This window comes from Chelon labrosus (assembly GCF_963514085.1).
Source record: "Chelon labrosus genome assembly, chromosome: 20".
Lineage (NCBI taxonomy): Eukaryota > Metazoa > Chordata > Actinopteri > Mugiliformes > Mugilidae > Chelon > Chelon labrosus.
Genome location: NC_140353.1, coordinates 20,096,279 through 20,107,152, shown reverse-complemented (window position 1 = coordinate 20,107,152; position 10,874 = coordinate 20,096,279). Strand labels below are relative to the sequence as shown.

Sequence of the window (10,874 nt, the reverse complement as noted above, 5' to 3'; positions counted from 1 at the left end):
CCTCCAAAACAATTGTGACTCATCAGAGAATGGACATGGGCCTTCTGAGGGTGCCCTGTGGTGTCTGGCAACAGAATGTTGTTAGTGGGGGCCTTTGGGTCCTATGGGTTGAGGGGAGGGGCCTCTGTGGATCATCCCACAGATACTTGATCAGTTTGGGATCTAGTGAATTTGGAGGCCAGGTCAACACCTTGTGCTGTTCTTCATTTTTTTTAAGTTGTTCCTTATCTGTTTTTGTGTGAGTGTCTGCGTCAGGCTGCTCCTGCTTGGGATGGCTGTGTCTAACTCTGATGTAGGTCAAATGTTTTTGGACTGTGGGAGGAACCAGGAGCACCCGAAGAGAACCCAGGCAGGCATGCCTATTATTATAGTATAAGAACACTATAAGGGCCACTTACGGCCTTCCACCGGACTGGCTGAGGGCTACACCGTAACCATGAGCTTGGTTGCTTGAGGAGGCTGAGACCGCCACCTTCAGCCGTCGTGGGCTGATCATCTGGCTGTTGGGATTGACAGGCCAGAGTCAGCGGAGGAGGTTGGCCCTTCCAACCCAACCTCCACAGTGTTAGTAAGTGTTAGAAACGGCTCCTATTTAAAAACTACTGCTGTTAACTTGATGATGTCATAGTGCATAAACAAGAACAAAGGTGACTAAAAGTCACACCCCAGGTGTCACAGGTATGTTAGCATTAGTCAATGATCTGTGACAACAATACAGTTTGGATTTTAGAGGTTTATTTTAAACCAGACAGTGTTATCTGAAGTGTAGACGGCATTATGAGGTCATGACATCAGTGGAATGTCTGAAAATATAGGGTCATGACCACAGACTGTATGTAAAACAATGAAGAAACACCCTGTGATGTCACCCATTAGATGATCTTCCCAATATGGGCATGTGGGTGGATCATTGGGGCATGCCGAATGATGTCAACCAACTTCTAGCTACCAAGGTCACCAAGCTCGGCTAATATGTAGCCCTGAGTTGCAGCTTTTGGTTGGGGAAATCTTTTCCATTTGACATTCCAGGTAAAAATTGTGTGGTGTTGCCTTCTATAGTCTGGAAACACACACACTGCTATCAGTGGCAGCTTCTGGATACACAGATGAGCCCACATACTATGTGCTAAAGTTAACTTTGCATTGCTCTTAGCAAGTCCTGAAGCCAGGGAGAGCAGCAAGTGAGCTGACTGACATTCAGTCCCTTAAATCCAAATGTTTGTGTAATAACTGAAATGGCCATAAGCACAATTGAGACCATAATGACTTTGAAGAAAAAAAGAAAAGGGGTGATTTACAGTAGTGCTGTATTTCAAGAGAGAATTTGACACTTTTTGAGTGGGAATCAGTTGGAGATTGGTTAGAGCCAGCATTTAAAGGCTGAAAAAAATAAAACAATTACAGAACATAATATTAAAGCAACGGATACAGTGAGCATTGTGAAGGGACAAAGAAGATCCATGGAGGGCCGGACTTGGCCCGCAAGCCTGTGTTTGCTTACCACTGTGAAATGAGACTCAAGTCATGGTACCGCTTTATGCTAAGCTAAGCTAAACATCTCCTGGATCCTGCTTGACATTTAATGTGAGTGTAGTATCAATCTTCTCATCTAACATAGCATCGCACTGCCTTACTCCCGTTTGGCAGCTTATGGCCACGGCACCTACCTCGTGGTTCTCTGTTAACCCTCAGGCATCATTAGGGACAATTTTGTCCATGATTAATATGATTATGATTAATATATTTTTTTTTTCTGCAGAAATCTCTTAAACCCCTTCAGCACTTTAAAAAACTACCAAAAATTCCATCTTAACTTAAAGTCACTGTTGTTTTTTACAAACTCACACACACACACACAAACAAAAAATTGTTATTTTCAATAACATTAATGTTGAGGGGCTGGGGCATTTTTTTCAAGTCAGTCTTGGATATGACCAAGATTATCTAAAATATTGACTTGATTGCAATATTAGTTTTTGTGTAGCATCAGATTTCAGATTTACTACCCTCTTGTGACCTTATCGGACAAAAATGTCTCACTGACTCCCATTATAATCACATTTATTAATCTCTCAGCCATGATGACACAATATAAATATTTATTCTGCAATATTATGGTTTCATTTTGGAGACAAATGGTCAAATTTGTAATTTCTTCACTCATTTCCCCATTATAGGGCCTATGCATAAAATGTTTTTCATTAGTAGTACCGATGAGTATGCCATTGCTTTGAACCGAACCAACAGGTGAAAGTTTAATATAGCAGCGTTTTGGAGTCGTACGCCTTTAAGAAGACCCGGAAGTGTTTATTTTTTCACACCGGAAGTAGTGTCTCTCAATGTGACCTGCATCTGCTAACAGAGTTATGTTTTAAAATTGTCCTAAAGTAGTAATTTAAAGTCAACAGAATGTTTCTTACCTCCGTAAACCGTGAGTATTTTATTCATTTAATGAATACACTCAAAGCGCTGACCGAATGGGACCGAATACAGGACTCTCGCAAACATAAATGATCCTGTTAGCTTTAAGTTAGCTAACACAACATAGGGTGTTATCCTCTACTATTCGTTCCTTGTACTTAAGCGTGTGAAAACCAGTGTTATGGACTGCCGTCATAGCATGTTTCTTGTGTGTCCATCTGTTGACTTTATATTTAGCTTCTGGTTAGCTAGCGCTGGTTTGTGTGCATTCACATACATTGGCTCACAGACCTAACCAGTGGTTACTGCAAGTAATATAGTATAGTAAACGAATAGTAACGTGTCCTTAAATACTCTTCTTACAGCATGTATGGAAAACTATTTTGACCAGTGAATGTTCAGATTTTTAATTCTTTTGTCAAGCTGTGTTGTCTGTTTCTGAATCAAAACAAAAACACCTACCTGGACAGAAAACAATTACAACTACTACATTATTTGGAAAACGGGTCTTTCATTCAAATAGTAAAGCTGATTCTTCGTTTATTCTGGAAACACATTCAGAAAAACTACAAGTGTTTTCACTACAAGTTTGCTGTGTAATAATAGTGCTTTACTGTTAGATTCAAATACATGTTTTCTGTTCTTTTTCAGTGGCTAAGGCAAAATCCAAGTAAGTGAACTTCCTGAATATATCTAACCTTCAACAGTTTAATCAGCATACAGGTTAGTGTCCGGTGTTGTAGTGACAGTAGTGTCCCCCTTCATCAGGACCATCCTGGTGCAGATGATGAGCGCAGCAGGGACGGGATACTTCTTCAACACAAAGAGGAACCGTCTCAGAGAGAAACTGGTGCTGCGCAAACACGATCCATTTGGTAAGAAATGACTGATCAGCTGTGTTAGGACCAATTGGTTAGGGTCTGCAGAGATACATGTGAAGCTCATGGCTATACGGTCATCTTCTGGCGCTTGCTCCTGTGAAATCTGGAACTTGTTCAAAGTTGCGTTGGACAAAAACATCAATTAAATGATTGTCCTTAACTGAGTTCTAATGAAATTTAGATATCGGAGTACTCCCAGGGCTAATATTTACTCTCTGAAATGTCAGTATAAAATAGTTGTAAATGATTTTAAGACATGATCTGTTGGGCTGAAACACAAAGCAACCCCTCACTTCACTAAAAAAGAGCTGCTGGTCGTTTGGCTGACACAGGAGCGGTGGTGCACTGTTCCACTGTGCAGCATCGATGCAGAAACAGGGTGCACATGAACCTTTACACAAGTTAAAATCGGACGTCTGCAAAGCAGCATCTGCTTAAAACCAGACGATCACCAAAGTTGAGTCGCAGTATTTGATGAAAAGAACACCTTGCCATTTGTTTAGATTAGATTCAATTTTATTGTGCCTTTGTACAGCTTAAAAAATACCAGAACATTAAGTGATCTGCAGGGAAGCACACGCCACAGCTGTATTTTAAGTTCATGATGTAAAACGTAACATATACATGTAAACGGCAAAGTGTGTGTTGCAGTCACGTTTACATATTTTTATAAATTAAAAAAAAAAATTTGGCCAAACATCTGCTTCCAGTTGTTTACGGAGAGCCCGTGTTAACCGAAAAAACAGTTACATAACAGCTTGTTGTGGAGTCAGGAAGGCTGCGCTAAACTACAACTTGTTCTTTCCGCTGTTGCAGAATGAGCACCTGTGTGTAAACCTACGCAGTGGGAGTAGGCTGATTTGGAATGTATTATTTACAATCTCCTCTACTAGGCTTGAAACTATGCAGGGAGAAAGGCAGCCACATCAAGTTTCAACCAAAAACAACTTGTTTTTGTGGCTCGTGACAGTTTGCAGGCTGCGGGGTTGTTCATTTTGGATTTTCTGCATATTTGTTGGTTGCACAAGTGCTATAGTGTCAGAGATGAAAATACTTGTTATCGGGTTTGCTTATGTGCACATATGTAAATTGCCAAAACATTAGGTACATTAGTGAAAACTAAGCACCAATGGTGAATAGAAAAACTCCCACATGATGTAAACCCCAGGATTTAATATCTGTTTTTTTTTTTTTTCTTTGCAGTGAACAAGCACGTCCTATTCTTCGAGAAGAGGAAGATCCGATCAATTTAAAAAAAAAATGCACCATCAAATATGGACAACATAAACCTACCTGGTTTAAACAGACCATTTTACTGTCATGGATTAAACAAAGTGTTCATCAGTCAACATTTCTTATTTGGCTGGCCGTTGGATTTTATTTTTTTTTTTTGAGGATTTCTACTCCGCGCTGCAGCTCTAACAGAGACTTTATAGCCGACACATTCAGAAAGAATCTACCACTCATTAAAAGTGATGTTGTTTATGGGGACCACCAGCTCCATGACTGCTCCGTCATGGAATGATATGTTAAGTGGCTCTTTACATGTATCATTGATGTGTAAAATTTAAACCAGGTAAATGTACTCTCGCCATTTGTGAAATATCCGATTGGGGCAGTTCAATAAATGACGTCAGTTATATGCTGTACATCTCAACCTAAGTGTCACATTGAAATGAATGTTTGAAAATCCATACTTGTTTCATAATATTCAGACTTGAATTTCAGACCAGACAGACAGTGCATTCTCACTGGTGTCCCTCAGAACAGTTCAGCTGGTAGGTCCCGTCTGAAGGGGTAAGACGTCTGCGTGCCCACAGCCTGCACGCTCACCCCCGCCACCTGATTGGCTCGGCGGGCCATCTCCTCCAGGGGCATGGTGGGATAATTAGCCATGTAGAACGCCAGTGCTCCTATGAAGCTGTCTCCAGCACCCTGGGAGGAAACGACATTGCAACAATGCATTATTAAATTTCACCCGCAGTGCAAACAATTTCTTTGTCCTCAGCTGCGTGCCCTGCGCGGTAGGATCAGGAAATGTGAGTTCCTCGTTTTAAAATGATTCATTGCGGTGCATTTTGGAGAAAGCATGGATGGTTACAGATGAAAACAAGGAGAAGGGTTGTTTTTGATAAACTGTCAACAGTAGGGGGTGCTGTGGCATTTGTCAGGTGTTGTTCTTGTATTGCTGCCTGAAGCCTCAACTAGTTTAAAATTCTTTTTTTCCTCATTGTGTGAATGTGTGTCTCAATCAGCTCTTTCACCAAAACATCTGTATTAAGTGTTTCGGCCATTTTCATATAATGCTATATAACAGCCATTAGTCTGAAGTAGTAAATTCATGAAACATCTACAATTGTTCCACAGCATCCTGTAATATTTGAAAATATGTATCTCACTAACGGCATGGAAATTCCAAAAGCATTTGTTTAGTTCCTTTTCAAGCTGCTGGCGGGTTTGAGTAAAAAGGAGTCACGCAGTTTAATTGAACTGCTTGCTAATCGACACAGTTCGTGTATTTTTTTCCTGAAACAACTTGTCGACCCAGAATCGAAGATGAAAAAGAGCAAATATGAAAACCCCACTGGGTTTACTAATCGCTCTTCAAAGTCAGCTGAGAAGCACATGGCTGCTCTGTGGCTTCACCAGAACTGCCAACAGCTCTGGTTTTGGCTATCGCCGTGAGCGCATAAATCATCCTTTTTTCCCTCGTCATCTATTGATAGAGATGGAATGTGCTGTCTACGCCCTGGAGGGGGTTGGCTGGGACGGGATGCCGAGAGACGGAGGGAGGGAGGGAGGGAGCGGGGTAGGGGTGGACTCGTTGATGGGAAAAGGCACAATGGTATGTAGCGACACGCTCATGTTTAACCACAAATGGCCCCCCGACACTGGTTCTCACAAGCCCACTCCATTACTCATCACCTCGGCTCTCAAAAGAGTTCATTGCACTCTCTCTTCTGAGCACCTCTGTAAGCCTGGTCTAGCCCCCCCCCCCCCCCCCCCTCAACCTCAAAGTAACCCTTCTGACACAGTGATGGTTGTCGGTTGTGTGGAGATGATTCAGTGACATGGGGCAAAAAACAAAAACCCTAGCCCTGACCCTGGCTGGTCAGGCAGAGAGGGCACCAGGGAAAGGACCAACAAACAGGGCTCATGGACCTAGCCACTAAACGTGTCTGCTCAGCCATATGCAATGTATGAAGAAAAAAAACAAAAAACAAGACTTCTGATTTGACATTTGAAAAGGCCATTTTTGCACCCCTCCCCCCACCCGATGCCTGCCACTGATGTGACTCCCTGGACTGCAGAGAAGCTGGAAAGAGTGAGATCAGAGATGAAACATTTCACAGGCCCGGTGGATTTCCATGTTTAAACTGATGATGTGTTTATGTCTCCTGTCTGGTAGCTGGCCTACAATGCAGCCAGCATTTGGAAATAAGGCTTCGGTAAAGCCGTCCCACTGGTTTGGCCCTTCTCCCAGTTCACATGTTGCCGCTGGAATGATACCACGATTCTTGGGTGGGGGATGGTGCCAGAGGACCGACGATCAAAGCAGCGAGGTACGGCGAGGAGGCCAGTTTGAACAAGATTAGGAGATAGAAATGCCAATATTTCAGTCTTCAGGGACAGGGCTGTATATTACTTTTTAACCGCAAAACACTTCATTGCTCATTAAAAGCCCGAATCACCTGTTGACTTTCCAGTAATCTATCACCAAACGAATGTGCAAACAACCATCTCAGGCGTGTCACTGTGCCACAGGGTGGGGCCGAAACAGGTTCCTGATAATACTAGGATTTAGAACGAAACCGGTTGGTAGCCCATGTTTTTTTTTTTTTTTTCATGATTAGAAAATTGGCCAATATCGGTGAAGTCTGATCACTACTAAATACTAAATGCAGACAGTTACATGTGAATACCATCGAATTTAAGGAATTGTAATATTTTATTTTGAAATCTGTACCAGTTATCCTCTTTGAAATTTGAATTCGAGGGTTCACAATCTCAAATGCTTGACTTTTTTAAGTATGTACGATAGATAGATAGATAGATAGATAGATAGATAGATAGATAGAAAGGACACAAGGGAAATTAAAATGACCAGGATTGAGATGAATCTGTATACAGTATATAGACAACAATTTCATATAGATACACCACAAAAACCCGAGTACAACATCTGCTATGTTTAGATGGCAAATGGTCTTGTATTTATATAGTGTTTTCTACCTGTTTGTACTCAAAGCTCTTTACAGTGACAATGTTTACCCGCTCCTTCACTGACGCGTACTCAGATTCGCACGCCGGTGCCAAGCACCGTCAGCAACTCTGGGTTCGGTGTCTGGCTCAAGAACGCTTCAGCATGTGGTCCATGTCCAACTGCTAAACCTCGGCTTGTGGACAACCCGCTCTGCCTACCAACCACTTGACTCGGGTGGTGGAGATAATGCATTAGATATGCATTAAATAGTATGTGGTTATAACCATGTAAATGCTTCATCCATTTGTTTCTTCTTTGGCTGGAGTTAATGTGCTCTGCAAATATTTCCAGGTCCGCTAAGATCTACTTATTCTATGCACATTTTCAATTTGGGCGTTAAGAAAAATAAATAAATAAAAAACAGTGAAAGGATGAACATTTTTAAAAGGAAAAAAACAAAACAAAACATTGGATTTGGATCCTTGGCCACGGTGGAAAAGTTATCTCATTGATAAAAATAAAAAACCTACGTAGGCTGGAGATCTGTTTATCTCAACTCTAAATATTTATGCAACGGTAGTGGACACAAATGGGTATTCATTTGAATTTTTCTTTGCAGAATAAAAGTTTCCGCAAAGGAATGGATGGAAAGCTGGCTCGAGTCCGTCTGCTGTGGGGTGTTGGCATGGAGCCTTGAGGGGTGCTGCTGAAAGCAATGCTAGGAACAAGGCTGAACCAAAACAGCACATTTGTAGGTTTATTGTAGATAACTTATACATAGCTGATAGTTTATGCATTGAAAATGCTCAGGAGAAATGCAGGCTATTCTTTGGCTTAGTAGCTTCGTGTGACACCTTTCATATTCACTATGTTAAAGCTTTAGCTGATGAAACAGATATACAATATGCCAAAGAAACGTCACTGAGCCTTACTATGCAATTTGATAGTCAGCCCATCTACATCTAAATAAAGACTGGCAACCAAATGAAACCGGACTTCACTGTTCCAGTCCAAACTTCCACTCACTTGACTGTACATGCCACCATCCAACCTTTCTCTGTCTTACTAACGCCGTCTCCCCCCCTGAGACTGGCATGTGACGCTACTGGATCAAGTAAATGAGGCTCAACGGGGTTGACAAGTGCTACCCCCTTCAGCCCCGCTGCCGCTGCCCTCGACACAGTTTGGTGAAGGTTAGATCTGGAGGCCTGTCAATCAAGTGACACAAGCACTTGCCGTGGATGAGCTGTGATGCTCTCTCCGGCCCCAGCCGCCACGTCTTGACCTCGGCGCCGTTCCTCTGCCTGTTCTCCGCCGGTACTCACGCTGAAGTTAGAAATTAGGATGGCAGACACCTCGGTGAGAAGCTCGGCAAATTATGCTTATGGAACTTCCCTACAGTCTGATGTGTTTGTGCAGTGGCGCCGTAATAAAGTGTGTGATCTGAGAGCCAAAGTAAAATAAAGTGTAAATGAATTTAAAACGGTGGAGAACAGGTCAACTTAGCAGATGTGACACAGCGCTGACAAACCTAGAGTCCCTGAAAGCTTTCCATTTGCTGATGTGAACACTACTCTCCGGTAGGCAGTCGCTGATGAAACTCCAGAGAAATGACCTTTATAATGCTTCTTGCAGAAGAAAAAAACATGTGTATTTGGAATAAAGAGACAGCTGAATAGTTAACACAGGCAACAATAACTGCCATGGCTGCACAGACAAACAAAGAAGAGCACACAGAAACGCAAGTCCATCAACAGAAAATCCAAAAGAAAACAGCGGCGCCCACATGCTTTGACTGACAAGTCATCTTTGCAAAGTGAAGCCGAGACACCACGGCAGTGAACACTAAGCACCAGAGACAGACAAAAAATAACAAAACCTATAGAAAATGCAAAAAGAACTCGAAAAGAACTCAGAGTCTTCTGCACCCGCTGAACCTTTCTCGAGCGTCCCCAGCCTGCGACCGTCTATGGCACCCTTGACTCCCATCCTGCTATGACAGATGGAGCTATGTGCAGTCAACTCCTGGAGCCTACAGCCTTTGTCAATGAAAGGCACCCCGGGGAGAGCAAAGACCAACTGAGGGGCAGCAGTGACTCACAGCGGCTTCCACGCCCGGAAGCTTCCAGTAAGACTCACCAACAGCCGGGGACGACTCTTCTAAAAGTAACGGGGGAGGAAAACTTGGAGATCAAAAACGGATTTAATTGGACCAATTAGGCCCCTCGCATCTTTGATCCATCCACAGTGCTTTGTCTATGTTCTCTTTCCCCCTTTTGTGTATAACACTGGCTGACATGGCAGTGTTCTGGCCTAACATCTGCGTCACTAAACAGCAGCTGTTGTAGCACGTGCAGTCCATTAAAACATGGTGATGTGGCAGATTTCTCATCGTGACACGCTGACCCAGGGTTTGCAGGGTTGAGGAATGCGAAGCTCAGGAGGTATTCCCTTTACCTCTGGCTTCCAGGAAGGACTCGGGCAAATGGGCCTCGCATGTATCCAGTCACTGGAGAAGACTGGGAATAATTTGACCGTCCAGACCCGCCAGTACCTCTGTAATGTCTGGTTTAGACAGCCTTGTCTACCTCTCGCCCTACACGCTGGACCTCCCGGAGCAGTGGAAACCAGGGCCACCCAAGTCCTGCTGGGGCTAAACTGCACCGGAGGTGTGTGTGTTTGTGTGTGTGCGCACTAAATTCTCATCTAACTGTCCACACAAAACAGCCAAGGCTGTGATCTCAGCAAGGGAAGCCTGCACTCAATTTAAGACAAAAGGGACACGAATGGATGAAGGAGGAGGGATGGGGGAGACCCACAGTAGATGAGTGGATTTCTCTTTGTTATTCATCCAGAGTCACGGCCCTGAGTCAGCTCGTAATTGCTTTTGCTGTGTAAAATACGTTATTCAGGCAGTTGCAGGAGGAGAAGATGATGAAATAGTTACTGTCAAGAGAAAACCAAATGATTTAGCAGCCACACTGGCACTTCATTAGCCACACTAGAGCTACCAAAAGGCACAGCCCAAATGAGAGTTGGAAGGAAGGGACGAAAGCGGTGAAAAAGTGGATTTGTTGCGGGCGATGCCACCTGCGGCGCCCGAGCAGAACGGTAGCCTAGCTAAAATAGCGAGAAACCGCAAGTGACTCACTGCGCTGATATCGAAGAATCGCAGCCGAAGACTCGGCTTCAGTACGTAGTCTGATTCTACTGGAACCAGAGAGTCTCAAATAGAAGCCCCGGCGCTGACAACTTCAGAGCCAATCTTTCAAAAACATTTCCATTTTTGCTGCAGAAGGAGGAAAAAAAAAAAAAAAAACACATTCAAGGCAGCAATAACAGACGATGTCATCATAACTGAGAGGGCC

General features: G+C 43.2%; 2 protein-coding genes across 3 annotated transcripts in view; one reads left to right on the top strand and one right to left on the bottom strand.

Moving 5' to 3' along the window:
- Positions 1-1,858: 1,858 nt before the first annotated feature.
- On the top strand, positions 1,859-4,959 carry mrpl33 (mitochondrial ribosomal protein L33). The gene is made up of 4 exons (XM_084569008.1): positions 1,859-2,431; positions 3,073-3,091; positions 3,190-3,296; positions 4,506-4,959. Exons 1-4 carry the CDS (start codon positions 2,410-2,412, stop codon positions 4,553-4,555), a joined length of 198 nt encoding a protein of 65 aa, XP_084425134.1. The 5' UTR covers positions 1,859-2,409; the 3' UTR covers positions 4,556-4,959.
- An 85-nt stretch (positions 4,960-5,044) lies between these two features.
- rbks (ribokinase) overlaps positions 5,045-10,874 on the bottom strand; it is a 35,419-nt gene continuing 29,589 nt past the window's right edge. For both annotated transcript variants that reach the window (XM_084569007.1, XM_084569006.1), the window contains one exon: positions 5,045-5,237. In XM_084569007.1, the coding sequence (XP_084425133.1) occupies positions 5,064-5,237 (174 nt within the window). In that variant the 3' untranslated portion in view covers positions 5,045-5,063. The remainder of the gene's footprint in view (positions 5,238-10,874) is intronic.